Source organism: Cryptotermes secundus, unplaced genomic scaffold (genome assembly GCF_002891405.2).
Source record: "Cryptotermes secundus unplaced genomic scaffold, Csec_1.0 scaffold512, whole genome shotgun sequence".
Taxonomy (NCBI): Eukaryota; Metazoa; Arthropoda; class Insecta; order Blattodea; family Kalotermitidae; genus Cryptotermes; species Cryptotermes secundus.
Genome location: NW_019735563.1, coordinates 114,803 through 141,431, shown reverse-complemented (window position 1 = coordinate 141,431; position 26,629 = coordinate 114,803). Strand labels below are relative to the sequence as shown.

General features: G+C 41.8%; 1 protein-coding gene and 1 long non-coding RNA gene across 4 annotated transcripts in view; one reads left to right on the top strand and one right to left on the bottom strand.

Annotated features, from left to right (window-relative positions):
• The window catches only part of LOC111869605 (probable glutamate receptor), a 23,079-nt gene extending 8,493 nt beyond the window's left edge, over positions 1-14,586 (top strand). For 2 of the 3 annotated variants that reach the window (XM_023861253.2, XM_023861254.2), the window contains 8 exons: positions 1,830-1,993; positions 3,570-3,887; positions 5,810-5,913; positions 6,734-6,910; positions 8,183-8,394; positions 9,500-9,714; positions 10,936-11,198; positions 12,919-14,586. In XM_023861253.2, coding sequence (XP_023717021.1) covers positions 1,830-1,993; positions 3,570-3,887; positions 5,810-5,913; positions 6,734-6,910; positions 8,183-8,394; positions 9,500-9,714; positions 10,936-11,198; positions 12,919-13,153 — 1,688 coding nt within the window. In that variant the 3' untranslated portion in view covers positions 13,154-14,586. Of the gene's footprint in view, positions 1-1,451; positions 1,529-1,829; positions 1,994-3,569; positions 3,888-5,809; positions 5,914-6,733; positions 6,911-8,182; positions 8,395-9,499; positions 9,715-10,935; positions 11,199-12,918 lie in introns of those variants that run through there. The other variant, XM_033753494.1, reaches the window with a different exon arrangement.
• Positions 14,587-14,770: 184 nt separating this feature from the next.
• On the bottom strand, positions 14,771-19,300 carry LOC111869599. The gene is made up of 3 exons (XR_002843693.1): positions 19,194-19,300; positions 15,494-15,705; positions 14,771-15,042 (listed from the first exon to the last, which is right to left on the bottom strand). It is a non-coding gene; the product is annotated as an uncharacterized LOC111869599 (long non-coding RNA).
• Between the last annotated feature and the right edge of the window lie 7,329 nt (positions 19,301-26,629).

Below are 26,629 nucleotides of genomic sequence, written 5' to 3'. Positions count from 1 at the left end.
GACAGTGGTTTGTCCAGTGATTGAGGCTAGCTCTTTCTAAGGGACCCAACTGAATAGGTGTTTTCCTTCACCTGAGGACGGAAACAGATCCAGTTTCTGAAACGTCGTATTTTTATTTGTTATCTTAAAAACCAGGACGATGGATAAAGTCCAAAATCCCAACATATCAATCTTTCTAAATGTTGGTAAATGTTTACCAGACTTCGCAGTATCATATCTGAGAAGGCAGCCGTGAGAAACTCAAATCTCACACCTGTCTGGACATATAGAGAATTTGAAAACTTTTTTAGTTGCAAATCGCCGATACTCCAAATGTTCAATGGACTTTATACCTCTTCATACAGGAACTATTAGAAGGGATTGTGGCCAAGAAAGATATTGATCTCGAGATCTTAATTGATTTACAAGTTTAAACCTTATCAGAGTGAGAGTTAGTATTTTGACGAGTGACTGCCTCTGTGGTCTAGTGCTCAGAGTTCCTGACTACAGATCCAGAGGTCCCGGGTTCGATTCCCGGCGCTACCAGATTTTCTGAGAAGTAGTGGGTCTGGAACGTGGTTCACTCAGCCTCGTGAGGATAATATTGAGGAGCTATTTCAAGGAAACAGCGGCTCCGGTCTAGAAAACCGAGATTAACGGCCATGGGGATCCCTTGCCCTCACCACGCGACATCCTCTATCCGCTAAAGTTGTAGCGTGTAGAACAGTTGCTATGCAACGACCGCGTGACGGGCGGATATACTAGGCCCGTTTCTGGTCAACGGCTAAGTAAACAATTTCCCGTAGCAAAAGACATGAACGCAACAACATAACTGTGTTTTCTATGTGGCCCGTGCCGAGATCTTACAAGTAATGGAAAATGTTAAGAGTTCTGTACGGGAGTATATGAGGAAATTACTTGTGGAAATAGCAATATATGACCTATAAATGATCAATAAACATATTCACCAATCCGAACCCCATATACAGTCACACACACTACGTAAAAATTATGATGTGAAGGTGTCGTCTGGATTCATCTGGCTCACGATAGGGACCGCGGTAAGGCTGTTGTGAACACGCTAATGAACATTTTCGCTCTATAAAATTCTGGGGAGATTCTTGAGTGGATGAGCAACTACTATGGTTTGTAAAACGGAGAAAACAGCATTATAAACCCAAAGAAATAAATGAAAACCATATGCAGTGGGTATATATATATGAACGTATATTCTGTGATTCGTGATCTCAGAATCGCGTGTATACCGGCGTACAAAACAGAACGTGCATGCAGAGGATTGTGTGTACTTGCGCATCCTGTCTATAGGATTCAAACGAGAAGATAATAAAACAGAAACTTAAGTTCGACCTCAGAGTTCGAAACATGAAGGCGGGTGTTGTGATGCTGCTCCTTGTTGCACATATAATAAATATATCAAGCTCCACAAGTGAAATCCCACTTAATTCAGTTTATAACATTATAAAATCTGTGATGTCCGAGTACAGATCAACGTCTGTCAACATCTTATCTTACCCGACAAACACAGAAGGTGTGTTCATGAATTCTGTGATCTGTTAGTGCAGCTGAACAAAGCATAAAATTCGTAACTACAACGAATTATATTCCGGTCTAGAAAACCGAAATTAACGGGCCTGAGGATTTGTTGTGCTGACCACGCGACACTCTCTGTCCGCAAAAAGTTGGCACTAACTTCGCCGACAAGCGGCGATCGCTCGGTCGATATAGTTCGCTTGCCGACTAAAGGCCACGGAGTTTGTAGTTTTTCTCTCACAGCAGTTTCTGCAACGTAGAGGACATGCCAGAATTTAATTAGTTTTGTTTTTTTCCAGATTGGTTTAGAGTCCAGGAACTCATACGTCTCCTGAAGTTAGTGTCTACGCAATATGTTTCTGCAGGATCACCAGACGTGGTCATGAAACTTCTGAAGAATCACAATTTGAATCCCCTCTACGTCATACATACTAACTTCGCAACAAGGGAGATTGTAAAGCAGGTAAAGCATGTCTGATGTTGTGCCCGGATAGGGGGCATTGACTGTACTCACCCCCTATCGGACGTCCGTGGATATCTCTCAACCTGTGCTGTGCAAAACATGCTTGCACTGGGGGAATCCACAAATAATTCGAGTACTCACTAACAACAATAAAGTAAGGTATAATAAAACAAAACACTAGTACATCAAACAACACACAGGGTCTTCAATTCCTACCTTTTAACTACTCATAATATACTAACCCTAAATGACACAAATCAACACTTTGTATTTATTTCTCAAATAACCATTGAACCAGAAGCTCTAATCAGCAATCAGTGACCCGACCACGGGCAAGTAGTCACTCGCGCTGAACATGATGCACATGAAAAACACTGGCGCCATCCCAAGGTTTTCCACAGGCACACTTTGCTTTACTCGTCCGTTTCTCGCAACTGCTAGAAACAGAGTGTCTGAAACGGCCTGTTTTTTTTTTGAGTTCCAAGATTCAACTTTTTTCCCCAAGTCGCGAAAGCTGCGCGCGCGAAATCCCAGAGGTCGGCAGCTTGTCGCGCGAAGCGAAACCTGACCGGGGCTTTCCACTGATGCGTAAACAGTCTTTTCTAAAGACGATTCAATCGCCTGCCAAGGAATGCGAAGAGTCAGCCGCGGCTCTGTCTGTTCGCCTTCCGGTCAGCCGTCTGGCCTTTTAACCTAAACATCCAATCTTACAAAAATTATACTTAATAACTAATGAAATGGGCTCAACACTGAGCACAATTCTATGGCTGCATGTACTCAGTATAATAGTGTACACAAAAATCTCCGTGGCCTGTAGTCCGCAAGCGAATTATACCGACCGAGCGACCGCCGCTTGTCGGCGAGGTTAGTGCTAACTTTTGCGGATAGAGGGTGTCGCGTAATCAGCGCGACGAATCCCCACGGCCGTTAATCTCGGTTTTCTAGACCGGAAGTAGGGTACACAAAGGCGTTATAATAAGACTTTACTTAGAACTCGAGAAAGATATTAGGATTTTCAACAAATAAAGGTAAAGAAAACTGGTGAAGTTTACAAAATGAAGAGCCATTCTATTCACGATCTTAGAGTGACTACAGACGGGGTTTTGACTTGTGATCGGATTTGGTTGGGTTAATGATTACAAGTAATTATAACCGTTTCCCTAATTCACACACTTCACAATTCACTATTAGACACACACATACACACTAGTGTCCACAGTCACGTCTTCACTGCCGTTGCTTGGTAGCGGCTTCTAACGACGAACGCTCCCCATTCTCTGGGTTCTCCATCTGTTCCCGGCCTCAGCTGCCAGCTTCTCACAGCAAAAGCTCACAACGACTGAACCTCAGCAGTTCTCTAACTAAATCACTAACTCACTCACCAACCAACTAAATCAACTCCCCTCCCACTAACTGTTCTACTTATATCTTGGCAAGGACTGCACAGAAAACACTGATAATCTGTTTCAGTTTACAGGCCATTGCCTAGTATCGGCCCTTGTCTAGTTGTTTGTTTCTCTGTCGTTGCGTAGTAACGGGTCAACATGCTACAATATTTTTTTTTTTTCAATTGCAGTTTTCTGAAACAGGAAATATGCCGAGCGGCAGATGGCTGTTATTTCTCGAATCCATGACGTCACTGAAAGAATTCTTCGCCGACGTTTACATACCGCTCGACTGCGAGTTCCTGGTCGCACAGCGCTCGGGATGGACGGGGGAAGAACCCGAAGTGTCACTCACAGAGGTTTACAATCTACATTCCTCTCGTCAGGTTCAAACAAATTTGATTGCTAAATGGAGTTCCAAGGATGGACTCAAATGGTCTGAAACCTCCTTTTTTGAAAGGCGAGGAGACCTCCATGGCATTTCCTTGAAGTCTGCAATGATTCATGATGTACGTAATATATTTATTAATTTTGGAATTTATTTAATTCAGACTCTATAGGTCATTGATTTTTCGATATTTAAAAATGAGTTGGATGTTGAATGAAGTAGTCGTAACCTAATTTAAGTATTATTCCTGAATTTGCATGGAATGACTGAGGAATATCATGGAAACACTCAGGGTGTTGTTACGGCAGAAATTCGAAACCCCCTTCCTGAATACAAGTCAGAACCTTTATTACTTGAACCAATTGCCCTGTTCTGGCTTAACTGGTTCTTACTTTTGTCTTCGGCGAAGGACGGCAAGAACTAGGCAACGTACTTAACGAAACAACAAACGTTCAATGACAAAGGATAATAAGAATCAATTAATGTACAGCAGAAGAAACTTAAACAAATAATAAGCATAAAAATGAAAAGGATAACAGTAGGCAATTAAACAAGCACAAGATAGCAAGAACTAAGCGAAGTGGATAGAAAATGAAAACAGTAGATGGTACGCTTGAGTTTATACTTACGTAAAAACACATCAAATTGTACTGCCGTTCGACTGGGGGTGGGTAGTTACACAATACTTATACACTCCCTCAGCCAACTCTCTTTGGCTATTCCCGCCGCTGTCACCAAATTGCACAGCTCCAGTGGGGGGGGGCTCGTGAAATTTATTATAGACTGACGTAGCTGCCGCCTTGGCTTGAGTTTGCAATTCTCCTAAAGGATTCGGGGAGATGCAGGAGCATTCAGGGAGGATGGTAACACTTGAGGGAGGCTAGGTTAAATTAACATCACACGTCATTCCTATCCTATTCTATTCTTCTATATCGCTATATACATCTTATATACACCATTTGCCGACGTTTGTCGGTTCGCATTACATTCGGGTTATTATCCTGTAGTACACACACATTAGTTCTACTACGTCACCCTGCTATTGCGTATCCTCTACCTCTGTCTCTCTTTCTCTGTAAACCTAGTCCCTCTAGTCTTCACTTTCTCTCCCTGGGGTATGCATTTTAATATTATCACACTTAATGTTGTTCATGACTTATATGAAGTAGGTCCACTTGTACTGATGAAACAGGCACACACCACCAACCAACCTCTACTCGGCGCCATCTTTCTCTCGGCGATAGCCTCCGGCCGCACACTATTGACAATTAATAATAATAATAATTTTTTCCTCTGATCCCTCCAGCGTTTTTGTACTCTCTTTTTGCTGACTCGCTGGGTTCCGGGGGTGTATTCACCCACCCATCCTGACGTGTTTTTGGTCGGGGTGGCCCACTCTCATTGGCTGTTTATTGAAAGGGGGTTGGCTCTTTCAGGTCTACCGCCCTCTCCGACTCAGCGATTTCCTAATGCCCTAGTTTTTTATGTCCCACTTCATATAGCCTCTTCCTCAATGTCAGCCTTATTACGCTGTCGTGCTAACATGCTGATTACAAAGCTATTGCCTCACTACTGGCGTGAGACTTCTTTGCAAACCCCAGCTTCCTGGCACATTTCATTATTTCTATTTCTTAATCTTAAAGTCTAGGTACACTTATTCCAAATTAACACAAAAACATATCTACTTGTACATAACCTTTGGGGAATAACATACAGCAGAAGAAACTTAAACACATAATAAGCATAAAAATGTAAAGGAAAACAGTAGGCAATTAAACAAGCACGAGATAGCAAGAACTAAGCGAAGAGGGTAGACAACAGTAGATGGTACGCTTGTGTTTATACTTATGTAAAAACACAACTAGATGGCAGCACCGTTCAGCGCACAACATTATTCTATTAAATTAATTAAAGTCGTTCTAAATATAAAAAAAAATTATCTCACCAAATTAATATTTTTGACGACTATGTCTTTAAAATTTTCCATTTAAAATTTTTAACAGAATTTATGCTAGCAATAATATATGTTTTCTTCTTCCTCAGCCTCCATTTATTTATTTTCCGAAACAGACAGGACTCGATCCACCACATGTGTCTGGATATGCAATTCAGTTCTGGAACCTACTTCAAGAGAGACTGAATTTTACGTGAGTATGGTATATATTTAGATAACACGAACGACTGTCGCTATTCGGGCAATAAAAACAAGAAATAATTAATAGAATAATCACGCAACGTTATGGTCTGAAAGTCGCATTTATGAAGCCGAACATGAACTGAGTATATGAAATGAACTGAACTGATAAGATCAATTTCATCTTCAGGTAAATTACAACGATCTGCTCAAGCAAAATGTGTACTGCGTGTAGTTAGATCCTAAATGGTTCTGACGATGGTGTCTAACACTCAGAATTACGAGGTTTTCCAATCCGTATACCTCTTAGCAGCAATGAGGTTACCAACTCACAGAGATCTGTATCACGTCACAAATTATTCATGGGTTTCTTTTAGATTTTAGTCTCGGGCGTCGAGGTTTTACTCCATAGAAGGCGCTAACCGTTCAGGTTACCCACTGATGGATAAATTTCAATTGTTTTAGACCATAAATTCAGTTATTTTTAGGTAGGCCGCACACCGGTATGCGTCAAGACATGTAACAGTCAAGACACGATATCTGCGACATGACGCAAAGAAAGGAGCACAGTTGAAACGAATGAGATTATGAAAACCGCCGCACATCGGTCTGAGTCATGATGCTGACCAATCACGAATGAAACAAGACTGTATCTTTTGTCTCACGTCTTGACGCAGTTGGTGTGGCTGACCTTAGATTTTTAATACAAAAATGTTAAATGTTCTTATTAAATCGCGTTAAAGCGATAGCCCCGTTTGGGAGAAAAATAGTGTGACAGACGGACGGTTATTTGCCTATTATGCCTTTGTATACAAAATAATTTTAAAATACAGGTTGGAGAAGTTATTTCTGGAAAACGGAAGCCATGGGTCGCGGAACTCGGACGGCACGTGGAGTGGTATTGTAGGAATGGTTGCATCAGGACGAGCGGACGTGGGTCTGAATGTCATGACAATTACGAAAAGTCGCTTGGATGTAGTTCATTACGTCCAACCCATTGCCACATCTCGGTAAGCACAGACTCTCACATGTGTACCACGTGTGACCATTTACCTACTTTTACACGCTTTATTCTCCAAAATAGCGCAATAATTTTGTGGGCATTTGCTGTCAGTATCGAGACACAGCTCGGTAAGCACAGACTCTCACATGTGTTCCACGTGTGACCATTTACCTAACTTTACACGCTTTATTCTCCAAAACACCTTAAAATCTGGTGGGCATTTGCCGTTATATCGAGACTACATGTGTATAGCGTCGGATAATGGGATTTATAAATACGAATGGTAGGTTGAATGAGAATTGGAAGGTAACCCGAAGTAACAGGAGAAAACTCAATTTGTCCACAACAAATCCCACACAATCTGTCCTGGGATCGAAATCGGACCGTCAAGATTAGAAGCCGGCCACTAGCCGCCTAAGCTAGTGCACGGCCAGAATCATAATAATATCTGTCAATTAAAAATATAAGATATAAACCTTTAGTAAAATGACCACTTGGAAGACTAAGCAATAGAAGGGAGGATAACATTAAGGTGGGTAGTAAGGAGATAAGCTTGACAGGTTAGATGGAACTGTATAAGGATCGTGAGCTGTATTATTAAAGCTTCTATTGCACAAACTCTGAGCATAGCCGGTCTTTGGCCGAGATTCAAACACAGGACTTTTGGTGCGAAAGCCAGAAGCTACAGCGGAATCAATTCCCTCAGCGTCCATTGCTCTTCTTCCATGGAACTGATTAAATACCATTTAGTTCACTTGCTCAGCTACTGAAAAAAGAAATTCGCGGCTTCTCCGGAACTCGTAGGTTCATTACTGTGTTCACAAGAGTCAGCCACTTGTCCCAGCCCAGATGCATATGAATTCAGTGCATAATTTCACACAGAATTACTCTGAAATCCATTTTAACATGACCTGGTCATCTACGCCTGGTCTCCCAAGTGGTCTTTTTCTTCATGTTTTTCAAAACATTTCATATACATTTCACGTCTCTCTCGTGTATTAATAAAAAATAAACGTCCTTGAAAATAAACCTTTATGTCGAATCTGATGTTCTGATAATATGTAATTTAGTGGAAGTTTATCGACGTTTCGGAATTAATACACTGCCTCTATCATCAGAACAAAACGTAAGCCTAGGACCAAAGTACTGCTACTTCTTGTTTGTTTGCTTAGTTTACTGTTTAAACAATGAAGATGGAAACAGAAGTTTCTACCGAAACGTCGGTAAACTTTCACCAGAGCTCACGGCATTATTCTTAGAGACCTTTTAATGTTGTTAGGGTGACGGTGTACGTTCGGAAGCCAAATGCGACGTTCAGCCCTGCGAGACAAATTTTGACGCCATTCGCCCTTAAACTGTGGCGGGTAATTGGCCTTACTGTTCTACTAATTGCCGTCCTGCTTTCTGCAGTTTCCTACAACAGCAAAGAAACAGCCAATTACAGAATCTACAACTCAATATTTTACACAATCAACATCTTCTGCCAGCAATGTAAGTATAGTAATTATAAGATTTGAGGTCGTAGTAGCGGTGAACATGATGATTACTCTCTTCTTAATTGCGACATAATGACAGTTACTGACGTTTCGGATGTACTTTTAGCTTCCACCTTCAGGGTAAAAAAATAAATGTAATACCGAATAATAATACATATATGTGGAAAATGAGGATTGACACTGGAGAGAACCAACAGGAGTAAGTGAAACAGTATAAGGAATACTGGCCCTTCATAGGGCCGCTTATAAATATAGAGTAAATGGGAGGTGCAACGGTTTTGGATGAGCCAATCGTGAGAAACAGACTAAGGAAATATTGGGCCCTACATCCGTACGTCAACGCGCTGCTAATTCTTCAAATTTAAAGATAAAACCGGCAGGTTCTTCCGAAAAATGAATTATTTATCAGTCTACGCGGCGTCAGGTCCCAGACGAAAGTGAACTCCACAGTTTTTAATCCTTGCAATACTGAATTCTTTCCCAAAAAAAAAGAGTTGCGGAAGCCGGTAAACAGGTACAGCTATCCTTGTAACAGGCCGTGGAGGCCCATAGGGTTGTGAGACGTCGAGGATCTCACATTTTCTAGATAATCGGCTCACAGATGGCGGCTGTCAGCCTTACGCGCCGAGGTATTCCTTTACCAGGCCGTCGAGGCTCCCACATTTTCCTTAGACAATCGGCTCACAGATGGGGCGGTGAGTGTGTCAGTCTTACCACCAGGAAGACTCCTGGTTCTCCTTTGTGTCAGAGGCTGAGTCTAACGCAGGGCCATAGTGCGGCTGAAAGAATTAGGTCAATTGAAAATTCCAATGTCTTCACAGGGAATAGAACTAGCGACCTTTCGGCATGTAGCTTAGTGCCTCAATCAACTACGCTTTCTCGTGGCTCCCTGCGGACCCCCAGAGGAATATGAATCTTTTCGTGATGGTTGCCGAAAAATGACAGATAAACAATGACTTATTGATTAATTTCAATCCTAAATAAATAGTAAGCCGATAAAAATAATGGCAGGGTATGTCCAAAGTACATATCCGATAAAATCTATTTAAAATAATTTGAATCTGAGTCGCTGCAACATGGAAATGACATATTTCTTGCAGCTTCTTTTCTACCCCGTACCTGGCCCTGTCGACTGATCTGCCTTACTGCTTACGTCACCTTTATGGTACTGCTCATGGCTTACTCGGCCAGCTCCATATCTTATTTGACAGTTCAAAGATACCAGTTACCATTCAGAGATTTCCAGGGCCTCCTTGATGACGGAACTTACGGATTAGGCGTCGTTTATGACAACGCACATGAAGAATTACTTAAGGTAAGTCAACTATTCTATCACCGACAGCGACTGTGACGTGGATATATATAATCATGTAAATTAATGACTTGTAGACGGGGTTTGCATTGGTGAGTCAATTTATTGAATACTCACAAGTCGTAACTGCAATTAATTATAACACTCTCAAGATTAATGTAACTACAGCTCATAAAGTCTTAACGCCTGTTAACACTTCACAGCTGAATCTTCACAACTCCTTTCCGTGACAGCTCCGTGTTCTTGACTCACGATTTCTCAGCTATGACTTACTGGAAAGTCAAAGTCAAAGTTACTTTACGACTGGTGGTTTACTGCCAATCAGTTTGTCTTGACGTCAAGCCTCTTGAGACTCACGACCAGAGATGCTTTCCCCAACTGAACCCTTACGGTAATAGTACTTATGTAACAACCTCTCTGACAAGAAGTTGGGTTTGCCTGTTATGAATACTCTTTGCCTTTCGTCAAGTGTACATTTCGCTCATATAGCGTGTTATTGAAAAATTCTTGCTTTTTCACTATGCATAAGTCTTCTGTCAGTATAGGCTTTGCAGAGCAGATCATGCCTATCTTTAGTATCTTATGCTACAACGGCAACTTAATCACTTGAACTGTCGTAAGCTTGACCACCGCCAGATTTAAGCCTCTTATGCAAACGATATTCGCTGCCACCTATGAATGTTCGTCACGGACCACACAGAGAACACAGCTCCTATCGTTGCTAGGTTGCTGGAACGTGTATACCGAGTTGTTGCCTAGTAATGATCATGTATTGTTGTCACGTGCTTAAGCGAAAGTTGTTTATCCCGCCGTTGCGTAGCTCTACACTTTTTACAATACGTATGACGAGGAGGCATACCTGTCTCGTACTGATTGTCTGAAACGCATTTTAGGGTACATCATAACTCGAGTAGGCAACCTTACTGAACAAGGCTTCTGTGTTTCCAAAGAAATCTCCAGTATGGTGATATTGGTTCCCATCGAGATCATAATCTAGTGACTTAATGATGATGATATAACGATCTAAATCACTATTTCATGATGACGCAATCTCAGAGATAGTTTAGTTGAAGTATTCTGGCTACCAAGAGGAAATTCGCGAAATGAAGGTTGAAGACACCTCACCCAAAAACTCACATCCCAGGAAGTCACAAAACTTCATATCCACAGCCTTCAGAAATTAAATTCCACATTATGATCAATTGTATGTATGAATCCTTTCAGAACTCGAAGAATCTGATTATAAGAAAAGCCTACAAAACATTGGTTGAGCCGAAGAGACAGAAACTTCCACGAAGCACAGTGGAAGGTCTGCGCCGCTTATGTAACGAGGATAAGTACAGCTTCTTCTGCTCCAAAATAATGGCAAAAGGACTCATGCAAAATTTGCCATGCAGTGTTGTTGAAATCTCTGAAATGTCCTACAGGATAACAGTTTCTATGGTCATCAGTAAACAGAGCCCTTACAAGAGATTCTTCAATAGCCTGTAAGTACACGATTACTAGGCCTTTTTTATATTTACAATATTTTTCTACAATAAAAATCCCCACGTCCGGTAATTTCGGTTTTCTAGACCGGATCCGCTATTTCCTTGAAATAGCTCCTCAATAATCCTCACGAGGCTGAGTGGACCTCGTTCCAGACTCACTACTTCTCAGAAATATCTGGTAGCACCAGGAATCAAACCCGGCACCTCTGGATCTGTATGCAGGAACAATGAGCACTAGACCACAGAGACGGTCAACTTTCATATGTTAATTTGAACAGTAGATTCCTTCGAGCAGGGTCTTTGAGAAAGGGTCGCGGTCCTGTAATCCTTTTATTGGTTTTGTAGCGTCAAAGATTAATGTGCTCTTCATAAATTAGTGTTTTGCCATATGAGGCATGGGACAATTAAATACTTATTGTATTTATTTAGTCATACATTTTTAAATTAACTTAATAACTTATTTGGCCGCGCCACAGCTCAAGCGGTTAGTCGATGGCTTCCCACCGCGGCGGCCCGGGTTTCATCCCGGGTCTGGTCAAGTGGGATTTGTGGTGGACAAAGTGGCGCTGGGGCAGGTTTTTTCCGAGTACTTCGGTTTTCCTTGCCAATCTTCATTCCACCAATTGCTCCACAATCACCCTCACCTATCATCTGGGGCTGGTACAATAGGCCAGAAGTGGCCGCAGTACAAGGGACTTAGTCCCACCCCACGAGCAATAAAAAAATACTTGCTGAACAATATATTTTGTCACGTGTAGGGTGGTACGCGTGACGAAAATGACGGGTTCTAGTTCGGATGATTGGATATATTAACACTTTGGTTACAGTCTCTCTTAGTCGCACATAAATACAGGCAATACAGCGCTCTCGCTGACTCACACACTTCCCAGTTCGCTGTTGCACACACACTAGTATTCCCAGTCTTCACTTGTCGTCTCCTGGCAATGGGTCTCGACACAGAAACTAGCACTTCAAATCACTATGAAGTCCTCTTGCCATTTCTTGTTCAATCACTCTGGAATTCAACTGCACACTGTCACTGTCACTTAAAAACTGAAATCCGTTGTCTGTAACTGTCGTCATATAGCCTCCGCACCGACCACACAGAAAACAGCCCCTATTGTTGTAGGGGAGTGTTTACCGCGACGTTTTGTAGCAACGGTAGCGGCGCGGACCGCATATGAAACGCCGTACCTCTATCGTTGCATCGTAATATATATATTACGGACGTTACCTTCCAACGGCCGATGTTTACAGATTCACTGGTAAGCAACGGGTCTATACGCCACTATATAATTGAAATTTGCTTAGCCATATCACATATTTCGAAAGAAAGCTGCTGAAGAATGAAGTGGTCTTTGAATACCACGAACTAGATTAAACTCGAATTAATTCTAATAGCATTTTAAGGAATCTTAATTTTAGCATAGAGTCTAAACATACTTTTATGTTAATACATATCTCTGAAGACTGTACACGCAAAGTATCTGCAGATGTAAATCAAATGTGCTTATACAATTTTCAGTTTGAAAACAAAATCTAAACACGTTTTCGTGTTAATACAGTTTATGAAGTTGTAAATGCAAGGTATCTACACTTGTAAATCAATTCTTTGTATGTAAGCCTTCAGTTTGAGCAAACATAGAAACATGTTTTCATGTTCGTATACTTTGTAAGGATCCTACACTCAGTTACTCTTATCTGCTTAATGTTCCAGTCTCCTGGACTTCAAAAGCACCGGAATAATTCATAAGTTCGATCAAGAATTTTGGCCACGGTTGTTGGAAGACAGAACAAATGAATATCTCACGGCTGTTACTTTCGAAATGGTGAAGATGAGCTACTCCATCTTGGGAGCAGGGATTTGTATCTCGGTCCTGGTCCTATGTTTCGAGCGACTGTTTCAGAAGAGGCGAATCAGAATAACAGCTGAGCCCATTCCTCCTCTCTGAGAAGCTTATAGTCGTTCAAGCAGTATCTAAGGGGTTCTGACAATAGTGTATAACACACAGAATGACTGGGTTCTCGGAATTTGGCCATTATCCGATATTCTAGAAACTAGAAAACAATCACAAAGTTAATAGAAAGTCCGTCGAGTGTAACAATTTGTAGGTCACTTTTTATTATTATTTCTGCCTTACATGTTTCGGTTTGACACAACCAAAAGTTATACTTAAACTTAAATTAAAACCCTAAGCAAAGTGCCCACAAGTTATACTTAAAGTTAAATTAAAACCCTAAGCAAAGTGCCCCTAGTTATACTTAAATTTAAATTAAAACCCTTAGCAAAGTGCCCACAAGTTGTACTTAAAAGTTAAATTAAAACCCCAAGCAAAGTGCCCACAAGTTATACTTAAAGTTAAATTAAAACCCTAAGCAAAGTGCCCACAAGTTATACTTAAAAGTTAAATTAAAACCCCAAGCAAAGTGCCCACAAGTTATACTTAAAGTTAAATTAAAACCCTAAGCAAAGTGCCCCTAGTTATACTTAAATTTAAATTAAAACCCTTAGCAAAGTGCCCACAAGTTGTACTTAAAAGTTAAATTAAAACCCCAAGCAAAGTGCCCACAAGTTATACTTAAAAGTTAAATTAAAACCCTAAGCAAAGTGCCCACAAGTTATACTTAAAAGTTAAATTAAAACCCCAAGCAAAGTGCCCACAAGTTATACTTAAAGTTAAATTAAAACCCTAAGCAAAGTGCCCGCAAGTTATACTTAAAAGTTAAATTAAAACCCCAAGCAAAGTGCCCACAAGTTATACTTAAAGTTAAATTAAAACCCCAAGCAAAGTGGCCATTACATTCCGGCAGACACAGAATATAGTATGACGTCACAGATTAGGCTTTATTAGACTTCTGACAATAAAAGAATGATCTGTTTCTTCCAACAGCAGCGAAAGTGAGAGAAAGCATTCATTTCAAAGAAGCCGATTTTTTTTAAATGCCTTTGAACACTTCAAGCCACGAAAAGAGGAAAGAAACAGAGAAACTTGAGCAAGGAAAAATATCGGAATAGTACATCGACTAAGCCACGACAGTTTTCTTCAAAATCACTTCCAGTTCATCATTCATCAGTCATCCTACCAATCGATGCTGCACTCTGGTTACTAACAGTGTCTTAAAATAAATCACACGAACACATATGCGTCACTGAAAATGAATGCTGTAAGGGGTCTGGGAGTTTCGAAGAAGACAATATTTTTTATCCTTCGTAGGACTCAACCCACGTTCCTTCAGTCTTCCATTAACGACATACACAGTGTATACAGAAACAGCTTTAATTGATCCATTTAGAGGACTTGTAGATTGTAGTACTCAGCCTCGTGATGATAATTGAGGAGCTATTTCAAGGAAATAGCGGCTCCGGTCTAGAAAACCGAGGTTAACGGCCATGGGGAATAGTTGTGTTGACCACGCGACACCCTCTATCCCATAAAATTGGCACTAACTTCGCCGACAAGCGGCGGTCGCTCGGTCGGTATAGTTCGCTTGCGGACTAAAATCACGGAGTTTCTTTTTTGTTTGAAGATTATAGTAACGAATAAAAACAAAAATCAGTTTAAAAAAAGTTATAACTTTAAAATATCGTTTATTTTTACACTCTTTTTAAAAAATTACAGAGATTTAACATTGTTGTTAGTGTTAACATTGTTACCAGCAGCATATTTTGGTTTCCCGTTTAGTTAGGCACATCACTCCGCGTCCTCGGCCTCTTCTTCTTCAGCCACTGACTCTGGCACGCAAGTTCTTGTGTCTCGTGAGCACACAAGACCGGTGGAGCACTCCACCACTGGTGGGGGGCCGCCAATCATGAGAGTGATGCCACAGTCACTTCCCTCCTCTGAAAGAGACGTAGAGAAACGTGAAACCGAGGGACGGAGATAGGGCAACATAATACGGAGAATCTCATTCTCGTCGGAAAACGGAGATAACAACACTCCAGTATTCAGACGACGAAATACCACAAGAATAACTAATTTCACGGAGCTGTGTCCTTGAGAAGCCAAATCTTCAGCATTTTATGGAACCCGAAAGTTCATTACCGTGTTCACAAGAGACCTCCATTAGTCCCTATCCTGTGCCAGATCAATCCAGTCCATACCACCCAATTCTAAGATAAATTTCAATATTATCCACCCACCTACGCCTTGATCTTCCTAGTGATACCAAAAGAATATATGGAGGTTTGGTCATGACAACTTTCTTAGAAATCCTTTTCCAATTCGTGTATCGTCCAACGATCCGACTCCATGAAATGAAAGCATCTTCAAATAAGGAAACAAATTAGTTACCTAGTTGGGTGACGCAGGTTCGACAGCAACCACACCATGTCCCGTGTTCGTTGAGGCGCTGGTTGGCAGTGCAGGGCGGGGCGTTTTCTCCGGCAGCAACAACGCAATCTACAGTGCTGCAGAAATCTTCTGGACAGCGAATTGCGCATGCGGCGATAGCCACGCACAGAGCGAAGACGGCGAGACGAAGAGTCACTGACATTGTTAATGTTCTGTTGCAATACAAGAAACAACTTCTTGTTATCCCCACGAAACCAGAGGAAGTACAGACATAAGAGAAATTGGGGAAGGGAAGTAAACAGTCCTTCTTAAGCAGCGAATGATTCCTAGCTTGTGATTGGCTAGCACCCGATCCACTGTGGGTGCTTCCCACAGTCACATATTGTTGTAGACCTTACCTAGCAACGACGCTTTACTCACCGTTGCTAAGCAATGATACCTGAGCTGTCACTGTAACGTTTGCTTGAATGTGGGCAGTTCCCACAAAGGTAAAAAATGGTAAAGCTATCCTTGTTACAGGTCGTAGAGGCCCATAGGGTAGTGAGACGTCGAGGTTCCCACGTCTTCTAGACAATCGACTCATAGACAGTACATTTAAGAGGTGAGCAGAAAATATTTTCTGCTTTGAAAATTCTCAGGGTCTTCCCGCTCTTCGTTCTGGGAGAGGAATACCTGAAATAGGGTAAAGCGTTGGGAAGTGAAGAAGGGAAATTATTATGAAGTGCTGAAACCTGAAGATTTTCTTCTGAATAATATGTAAGAGCAGTCCCTGTCTTACAGGAAGCATTATCCATTAAGAACACCAACCGTTTAAATACATTTAGGGAAAAAGATCTCTGTTCATTCTGAAAATTATACGAAACACTGTCACGTGTATGAGTGTGACTACATGTAGGATTTGGATTGGTAACGGGATTTATTGCGCACTTACAGATCATAACTACAAGGAACTGTAAAGCTATGGCTAATTTACATTCTGCAATTTACTACAGTATACACAAAGACTTCTTAGTTTGTTTTCACTAACCGTTTCCTGGCAATGGATCCTACCAATGTCCTCTACTTTCGCCCTTATTGGCTGGCGAATATCTCACAATAAATTAAAATCTAAACTTACCCTTCCTATAACACCTCGGCATGGACAGCGTAGAAAACACCGCTGCTCATTGTTGTAGTTAATCGTTGCCGTGGTAACATGTTTGTTTGAGAAGCTGTTACTTAGCAACGGCTACCGTATATTTCTTTATCCCGCTATCGTTGCCTAGCAGTTGGCATTATTTATAGAGTCATTACTTAGTAACGGGTCTTCGTGGTAAAATGTAAATATATCCTACGTGTTAAATCAGAGGTTTTGAATATTAGAGCACGTGTACACATAGCAACTGTAATCCTTAGTGACCTTAGTTATGCTTGGAGCCTTAGCAAACTCAAGTAACGTAATGTTAAAGAGTTGTTTGTCTCATTCTGAGTAGTCAGTTGACGGCCCCAGTTGGCCGGGACTGTTCCAGATGCTGCCTTGTGCTGGGCGTCTCACTCCTCACTTACTTCCTTACTTATGGAGCTGAGCCCTATGGAGCTGCGCCCTTCTGGAAGAGCCGCCAATTCTGTAGCTACTCAAGAATTTCCCAGCATTTTATGGAAATCGAATGTTCATTGCCGTGTTCATAAGAGCCCACCCTGGTCTCTGTCCCAAGCCGGATCAAATCCAATCCATCCCATCTCTAAGATCCATTTTAATATTGTTCACCCACCTACGTCTTGGTATTCCCAGTGGTTTCTTTCCTTCTGGTTTTCTCACCAATATCCTATAAGCATGCCTCGCCTACCCCATTCATGCTACATGCCCTGCCCATCTCATCCTCCTTGACTTGATCATTCTAATTATACTTGGAGAAGAGTACAAGTTATGAAGCTCCTCATTATGCAGTTTTCTTATAGAAAAATGTAGAGTCTCCTGCTGGTGCGATGCCACCTACATCCCATCTGACTTCCTGCACTCCCGCTAAATGTAGGTTATATTTTGAGATTTCTTCTGCCACTTCCCTGAGCGAACCTGCCCTATACATACTTCTGACGTTCCAGGTACCGAATGTCATGTCTATTTTCTTTAGCCTGGGCTGCTTATCCAGAGGATCCGTCCAGGTCCGAGGCTTTGTGTTCACTTGCGTAACACTCCTCACTTAGATTACTTTAATATACATGTATTAATTAATGAAATAAAATTATTTTAATTCCTTCTTTTCTGCCTTTAGATTTACATCCCATACTTAAATACGAGGGGGCTATACCTTATTGGATGAAGCATCCGGGATATGAAACTGACCAGTGGGGTGGGACTAAGTCCCTTGTACTGCGGCCACTTCTGGCCTATTGTACCAGCCCCAGATGATAAGTGAGAGTGATTGTGGAGCAATTGGTGGAATGAAGATTGGCAGGGGAAACCCAAGTACTCGGAGAAAACCTTCCCCAGCGCCATTTTTCCACCACAAATCTCACTTGACCTAACCCGGGCCGCCGCGATGGGAAGCCAGCGACTAACCGCTTGAGCTATGGCACGGCCCTAAGACTGGGGCAATACTTCCACTCCATTATATGTGAATTCTGTTGTGAGACTTCGTCTCTCTTACATTCTGGAAAAAGGGGACATTAAACGGAAAAAGCTACTAGTTTTCACGGATAGAAGTCTACAGCATTGACTGAGGGTGTTGAGGAGAATAGTTGGACTGAAGAGGGATGAAGTGACATGAGGTTGGAGAAAACTGCATAACGAGGAGCTTCATAACTTGTACTCTTCTCCAAGTGTAATTAGAGTGATCAAGTCAAGGAGGATGAGGTGGGCAGGGCATGTAGCACGAATGGGGAGACGAGGAATGCGTTTAGGATATTGGGGGAAAGCCAGAAGGGCAGACCCACTAGGAAGACAAAGCTGTAGGTGGGTGGACAATATTGTAACGTGTATGGACACAGTGTTGCTAGGTAACTGACCGTTAAACACATCGCGACCGAATACACGCAAAATAACAATGGGTGTGCGGTGTTTTCTATGCGTTCGGAGTCATGACCGTTGTTATGCGAACGATCGGTAAACACGTTCCAACAATATAGGCTGTTTTCTGTTCTTGGTCCGTGCGGAGGCTATATAAAGAGATTAACGCCAGGAGTTCAGTTCAGTTTAGTGTGTGTTCAGTGTTTGAGAGCGTTTGAGTGTGTTTAAGTAACAGCAACAGGAATAACAACGGAAAGTTCGTAAAAGAGCTGTGAAGATTTAAAATGTGATTTGAAGACCTTAATTATGTGCAATATTTGGAATGATTTGAAGCGCTAATTTCTGTGTTGAATTAAAAGTCTATATACAAGTATTGAGTCCGTCAATAATGCAAAAATAATTAAAATAGATAAATAGATAGATACATAGATAGATAGATAAATAGATAGATAGATAGATAGACAGATAGATGGATAAATGGACAGATAGATAGATAGATAGATGGACAGATAGATAGATAGAATTACGGATAGATGGACAGATAGTAGATGAATAGATGGACAGACAGTAGATGGATAGATAGACAGAAAGATAGATAGATGCAAATGAGCTGTGAGCTTCACGCTCCCGCCACCTTATGCCCAGAGAAAGAGTCTGGCGAGGTCCGGTGCTTATGCGGATGCTGTGCAGAAGACGAAAGCGACTGCTACTTACGGTTTCCGAGCTTCTCTTGCGACTTAGCCCAGCGAAGACAAAGTTGGTTCTGTAAATACCAATGGTGTTCTGTTTCCGCTGCTTTTATACTAAACAGCGACACTACTATATAATGTATTAGTCGCTTTTATAATTTTAGTGTAATTCCTTTGCACATATCAATAAAACTGTTTACGGCCCATTAATGCCCATTTATCTTCTTCACTAAGAAGTCTGCTCCAGTATCCAAGGTTAATTATCAACGAAACGACCTTGTTACGCGATCAACAGACGGAAAGAATTTCAGGCGAGGCGACACATCGCACGCAACGTAGGGGAAGTTTCCATTAGCTCTCCGGCGGTGGAACCAGAAGGTTCAACACCGTTTGTATGAAAGCCTGTTATATTGCGCTGTAACCTTGCATAGTCCGTTGAATGTCAACAGAAGTTTCAGAAGAACATGTCGCATCCATCCTTAGGGTCGAAAAATAAGCTACACAAGAAAGAAACGTGAAGCAAATAACAAACATAGCTTTACATTCCTGAAGCTGGAGGCAATACGTTCCTCCGAAACGTCAGCGAACTTCCACAGCACTACACGATGTTACATCCATGAAACAGTACTGATCAGAGAGAGAGCGAGTATTGTTGGCAGAGCCATCTATCGGCAGAATCATCGTTATCTCCAACCAACACATTCTGCGCACCGTTACATAATCTCAGGCAACAAAATTGTATTATAAAAAGAGATAAAGATAAGAAAGGATAAAGTTATTAGCGTGCTCAATTAATTAATTAAACACAATTCCATGGAGACGTGGAGAATGGAGGTATAACTCCAACCATTCTTGACCTTGGCAATAGATGGAGATGAGTGGTCAGCTTCACTCCCCGGCCGCTTTACCTCGGGTACTAATTGGGTAAGAGAGTGACTGGGTTTTAGAGACGGTCTGAAGGGTATGGATTACAGAAAAATCTCTTGTCCCTTGCTGGAATCGAACCCTGGTCGTACACCACGTAACACGTCGCTATACGTCTTTATGTCGACTGATCTACCCGGGCTCTGACATGTGCAAATTATGTTCTCTTCACTGTAAGTAATATGACAGTACGCAACAGCGCGTATCTGTTTCCACATGTCTTCTTTGTGCCCACGTTTCCACCAGGGTGAACTAATTTCGCTGTATTGTTTCGCAATTTAGGCCCTTGCCTGTTTAGACTATCACGTCGGATGGCAGACACGTGTTTGCAGAAGTTCTTATGGCGTAACTCAAACTCTATATGACCTTGGAACAAGAGTTATAAAATTTCTGTTGAGAATTTAAGCGTAAACATTCTATCCGCATGAAAATATACTTGGTTGCTATGCACTAAAAAACATTATTTAACATACTGCCATGTAGTATGGGGTGATTGTCGAGGTGGTTTTGGATTGGATATCGAATTTATTGACCACTTATACGCAACACTCAGAACTACAAACAATTACAGCTCCACCGCTAAACTCCACGACTCACAAATCACCACAACACATGCTAAGTCTTTTCCAGCCTGTTGTGTCTTCACCAGCCATCCCCTGGCAACGGCTTCTAACAGTGGAAATTCTTCAGTTTCATGAGCTCAAGCCTTCTCTGAATGGCGGCTCCCTTTAAACCGTCTCTTTTCCACACAGACTCACGTAGAGAACTGACTCGGTTGCCCCAGTTGTCTTCCTTATAAATCCTTTGCATGGACCAAGTAGAAAACACCGTTTCCAACAGTATCTCTATTATTGCATACATATTCATTGACGCGGGAACGTGTTTACCGAGCCGTTGTCTAGAAAGGGATGTTGTTTCATAGCCGTTCGCTAACAACGGCTGTTTCTCTGGCTCCACAGTTCTTGCTTTGAGCTAATATCAGAGCACGTAGTGAAGAAATAAGTATATACAACGTTCTAAGTGTAAATATTATCACATTTAATACCACGGTATATAAAACAGTGGGTCGCAGCAGCCGAGGGGGGCGGGAAACGAAAAATTCTCCGGTATTATTTGAAATACGGTTCAAACCAACAACAATTTTAGAAATTCGATAATACTTAATGTAGATGCCTTCGAAAAAACGTTGATGTAGCCGACGAGATATTTCGCGAAATTCCCTTGAATCTACAGGAACACTTTACAGCTTGCAGTATGTGTAGAGAGGTTGTGAAGCTAATGAGATATGTCTTATAAAAGTCAGAATTGTGAAGCCAGCAGAGACAGCCGTTGATAAAGAACGGCTCTGCAATCACGCCTGTTACTAGAGAATGGCTCAGTAGCCGTCACTCGATGGCCGCGAAAGTCACGTAACAACAGAAGAAATTTTGGAAGCGGTGTTTTCTGTGCGGTCCTTGTCGAGGCCATATGACGAGGACTAGCAGTCAGCAATGGTTTAAATTATAAGCGGCTTAAACTTGACGGCGGTCAATCATAAGACCTTTCAAGTTACTAGACTGCCGTTGTAGCGGAAGCTACTAGAAATAGGGCATAATCTGCTGTACTGAGCCTGGACTGACAGAGGCCCTGTATATATTTTATATACATTTATTAACATGTAAAATGTAAATATCATTTACGTTATGACAAATGACTTACTACTGCAGACAATGACTCTGACAAAAGACAGACCCGTCCTCTCGTCAGAGAGGGCGCCCACAATAAAAAGACCGAAACAATCAAACAGCAATAAATACCTGGTCATAAGCCCCAGATTGGGCTCGGCACCTAGACTGACTGATTGACCGTCAGTAGCAATGTGACTTTGACTCTGACTATGAGCAGTGGATTCCTTAACAATATGTTGCCTGATGGTGACCCTGTATGACCAAAACATGTAGCATAAACATAGAACATATATTTTTAATTATATTTTGAAACATTTTAATGACTATTTTAGTGAATTAGGCGTGGATTTTTTTTTCCTTGGCACTACAGCCCCAGTGGGCCTAGGCCTAACTCCATGAACTCCATTCACTTCGGATTTTCTAGATCTTACAATTTGGTAGGGCTCCTTGGGCGGGTGATCAGCTCGTCGCAAGGCTTCTACCTGTACACAAACACAGAAAAACGCACACACACAAACTAAACATCCATGCCCTGAGTGGGATTCGAACCCACGATCCAGTTTGCAAGCGAAACAAGACAGTTCATGCCTTAGACCGCTCGGCTACCGTGACCGGTTTAGGTGTGGATTAGTGTCGTGTAAATCTATACTGATAGTGTTACATTACAGACGCAAGAAAACTAAGTGATACAGAGCTTCAACTCTGATAGTGCACTAGGCTGGTTAGAGGACACACTCATAAACACGGCCTCTTGAGTTTCACGAGATTCCTAAACAAACCACCAAATTATCACACTTTCGATCTTCAAGTTTGGGGGCTTCATAACTTACCCGGCATGTGGCTGGTTACAGAACAATGAACTGAAGTGTTATATGGTTAATTAGACACTTAGAGAAATAGCTCGTTAACTGTAGAACACAAAATGCCAAGAGTAAACACGGACAGTTTTTTTTCTGGGGGGGGGAGTGGGTGTAAGTCACTGTGTATCAAATAAGATCTAAAAGTTTGTGATGATGGTAAATTGTTACAATCAGTATGTTGCTGGACATTATCCATCATCATGTCTGTTCTTAAAAAACCGNTCCCGAAACGTTGTGTTTTTAATAGAAACTAGACGGTTTTTTAAGAACAGACATGATGATGGATAATGTCCAGCAACATATTAATTGCAACACTGTGTATCAAGTTTGCCATCAAATGTCTCAACTAATGAATTTTAGATAGTAATCAGTATACAAAATTAAACTTCAAGTATGTGTTGCAGGACTTTCTATTATGAATACAGTAAACATCAAGAAAAGGTTCTCTCAATGTTCTTGAGCCACGTCTGTACATTTCTTCACACCCACAAAAACTGTCGAAAGGACGTCACATCGGAAGTACCAGAAATTAATCAAATGATATCTTAGCGTGACTCAGTCACTGGTCTTCGGGCCACATGATATTAGTGGCTTCTCTATTGGCTTAGAGACATAATCGGAAGTCACGAACAGTTCAGTGTAGATCCACAGACTATGAGGAACTTGCGGAAAGACACAAGTGCAGAAACTTAAAGCGATTTCATGAGATAACTGAACACAGAAGTGGACCCAAATTTATGCTTCGAAACATCAGTGGATGAGCATGAATTTCCTTGATGCTCGTGTCGTCTGTGTTTTAAGTGTCATATTATGTTTCCGGGTGAACGCATTCGACTTTCGAACAGTAGCTCAGGTTACAACGGACGTCATTACGAAATATAATTCTGCTTGTGTGTATCTCATGTATACTGAGAAGCAACAAGGTGAGCGATCGCTACTTCAAAATACTGTATATGAAGAAGTTCCCGCTAAATCCTAAAGTGATCTTTTAAAGCAATATCCCTTCTTTTTTCCCCCTACAGAGTCGTTTTATCTGGCAAGAATGAAGAAATCGTTGTCAGGTATCGGCGTGTTTATTACAGATAAACTGATGGAGAAATTATCCGACTCTATGTACGGGAATCAGCATAGGCCTCTGTACGTTATTTTCTCCAGTCACATTACTACTAAATACGCTCTGTTGCAGGTAAAAATATCCCCTTTTTGGTGAGTTATTTAAAGACGCTGAGGATAGCTTAGAAACCCGAGTTTAACGGCCATGGGGAACCGTTGCGCTGATCACGTGACACCCTCTGTCCGCTAAAGTTGGCACTAACTTCACCGACAAGCGGCGGTCGCTCGGTCGGTATAATTCGCTTGCGGACTACAGACCACGAAGTTTGTCTTGTTTTTTAGGAAAGCTAGGTGGTCTAGTGGTCAGAGTTTCTGGCTACAGATCCAGAGGTTCCGGCTTCGATTCCCGGCACTACCAGATTTTCTGAGAAGTAGTGTGCCTGGAACGGGGTCCACTCAGCCTCGTGAGGATAACTGAGGAGCTATTTCAAGGAAACAGCAGCTCCGGCCTAGAAAACCGAAATTAACGGCAATGGGGATTCGTTGCGCTGACAACGCGACACCCTCTATCCGCAAAAGTTGGCACTAACTTCGCCGACAAGCGGCGGTCTCTCGGTCGGTATAGTTCGTTTGCGGACTAAAACCACGGAGTTTTTGTTTGTGGATAACTATAATGTAGCTGTTCGGTCGGATGTTGAGATGACTAACGAATTAGAAAGGACTTCAGACGAAGCGGTTGTGCCATAGTCCAGACAGTATCCGGTATTTGCCTGGAGGGGCTGGGAAAAACCAAGAAAAGCCTCAGTCAAAATAGCAAGTGTAAAAATGTCTTATGACGATAGCGACGGAAACAAGTGTGTGTTATGACGTTTTCCAGTCAATTTAGCAACCTATGCAATAAATATCTAATACTCGTAGTACAATAGTCGCTTAGTTAGTAAACAAAGTAGTGTTATCCTTGTGCTTAATTAAGCAGAACGCCATGAAGAATACTGCAAGGAACTCAGAACTCCATGCATTAGTAATGTCGGCACTAGACTGGAGGTTGAGCTGTCAGCTTCACGCTCCGACTCACTTACTGCCAAGGAATCAGCCCCGGCACCCACTGGATCCAGTTTCCCCTGCCAGAAATTGAATCGTTATTTGTCATAATTAACCACCAGTACTTGACGACGGATGAAGGAATAGAAGTAGATCTCCACGCTTTCTTATTTCCGGCACTAGGTGGAGGTGAATGGTCAGCTTCACACCTGGACCGTTTTAACCCCCCGGGTAATGAGCCCTCTGTACCCACTGAATAGGTAGTTGGGTGGGCCCAGAGCCGGTCTGGGCTCTGTAGACGAAACTATTGTTCCTGTCAAGAACCAAACGATGACCCCTCGGTTGTGTGACCCGTGGTATAACCACTATCCTGGCTGTATTATTTATGTAGTGGGGAATCTAATTATGTTGATCAGTAATCCAGACTCATGATGATATGACTATTGTATCAGATGTGTAGACAATGATATCATTTGTATGAGATTTTTGAAGTAGTGATATTACAGTCTTCTTTCTGACCCTGAAGATGCAGGCCGTATGTTGCTCTATACCACTTGTCGACAAGACTACACGGCATCATACTCTCCAGATATGGAAACCTGAATAATGCACTTGATTTTAGAAGATATCTCATGGTAGCAGAGAGCGGTATCCGTAACCAGGTTAAGATATTTCAGGTCTATGCTTATAATCTTTCCTTTATTGCTAGTGGGGTGGGACTAAGTCCCATGTACTGCGGCCACTTCTGGCCTATTGTACCAGCCCCAGATGATAGGTGAGGGTGATTGTGGAGCAATTGGTGAAATGAAGATTGGCAGGGGAAACCAAAGTACTCGGAGAAAACCTGCCCGAACGCCAAATTGTCCACCACAAATCCCATTTGACCAGACCCCGGGATCGAATCCGGGTCGCAGCGGTGGGAAGCCAACGACTAACCGCTTGAGCTATGGCGCGGCCAAAAGTGACAAACTAAGTCCACTATCAAAGAAACGTGATATGTTTGTAAAAGTCTAACTTTCGCTCAGCTAGTCAAGAAAACACGCAATATTTTTAGGAAAACGAAAACATATAACTATGCCCTTCCAAGCGATCTGTTTCCTTTGAATTGGTTGTGAGATTTTACCAATGCTCTCACTCTCTACACTGTACAGCGGAAAACGTTACGATGATTAAAGGAAACCCGCAAACGAACTATACCGACCGAGCTACCGCCGATTGTCGGCGAAGTTAGTACCAACTTTTGTGGATAGAGGGTGTCACGTGGTCATCGCAACGAATCCCAACGGCCGTTAATCTCGGTTTTCTAGACCGGAGCCGTTATTTCTATGAAATAGCTCATCAGTTATCCTCACGAGGCTGAGTGGACCCCGTTTCAGACTCACTACTTCTCAGAAAATCTGATAGACCACAGAGGCGGTCATGATGATTAAAGAACTTAAAATAATTTGGAAAAAGGTGGTCGTGGACTAGTCCAAGATACTATTCTGGCACTTTTCAAGAGATACTGAGTAAACCCATGAAAACAAGGATATCCGGTGCTCCGGTCGAGATTCTAATACAACACGTCCACTAATTCGAGTCTTGAAAGCCACCGCTACACTAACCTGCTTGATATCTCTCCTTCAGGTTTTTCTATGAGAAGTTTAAAAGGCATTTCTATTATCTTCCGTACATGCTACATGCTCTACTCATCTAAGTACTAAGAATATTCCATCAGAATATAAGAGGATTGAGAAACAAAACAAATGAACTAATAAGCTCCATGAATTCAAATCTTCCACACATACTGTGCCTTACTGAACATCACATGAAACAGCTGGAATTAGAACATCTTCACTTAGAAAATTATAATTTAGGTGCTAGATACTGTAGGAAAACACTGGAGAAAGGAGGAGTGAGTATTTTTGTACACAAAA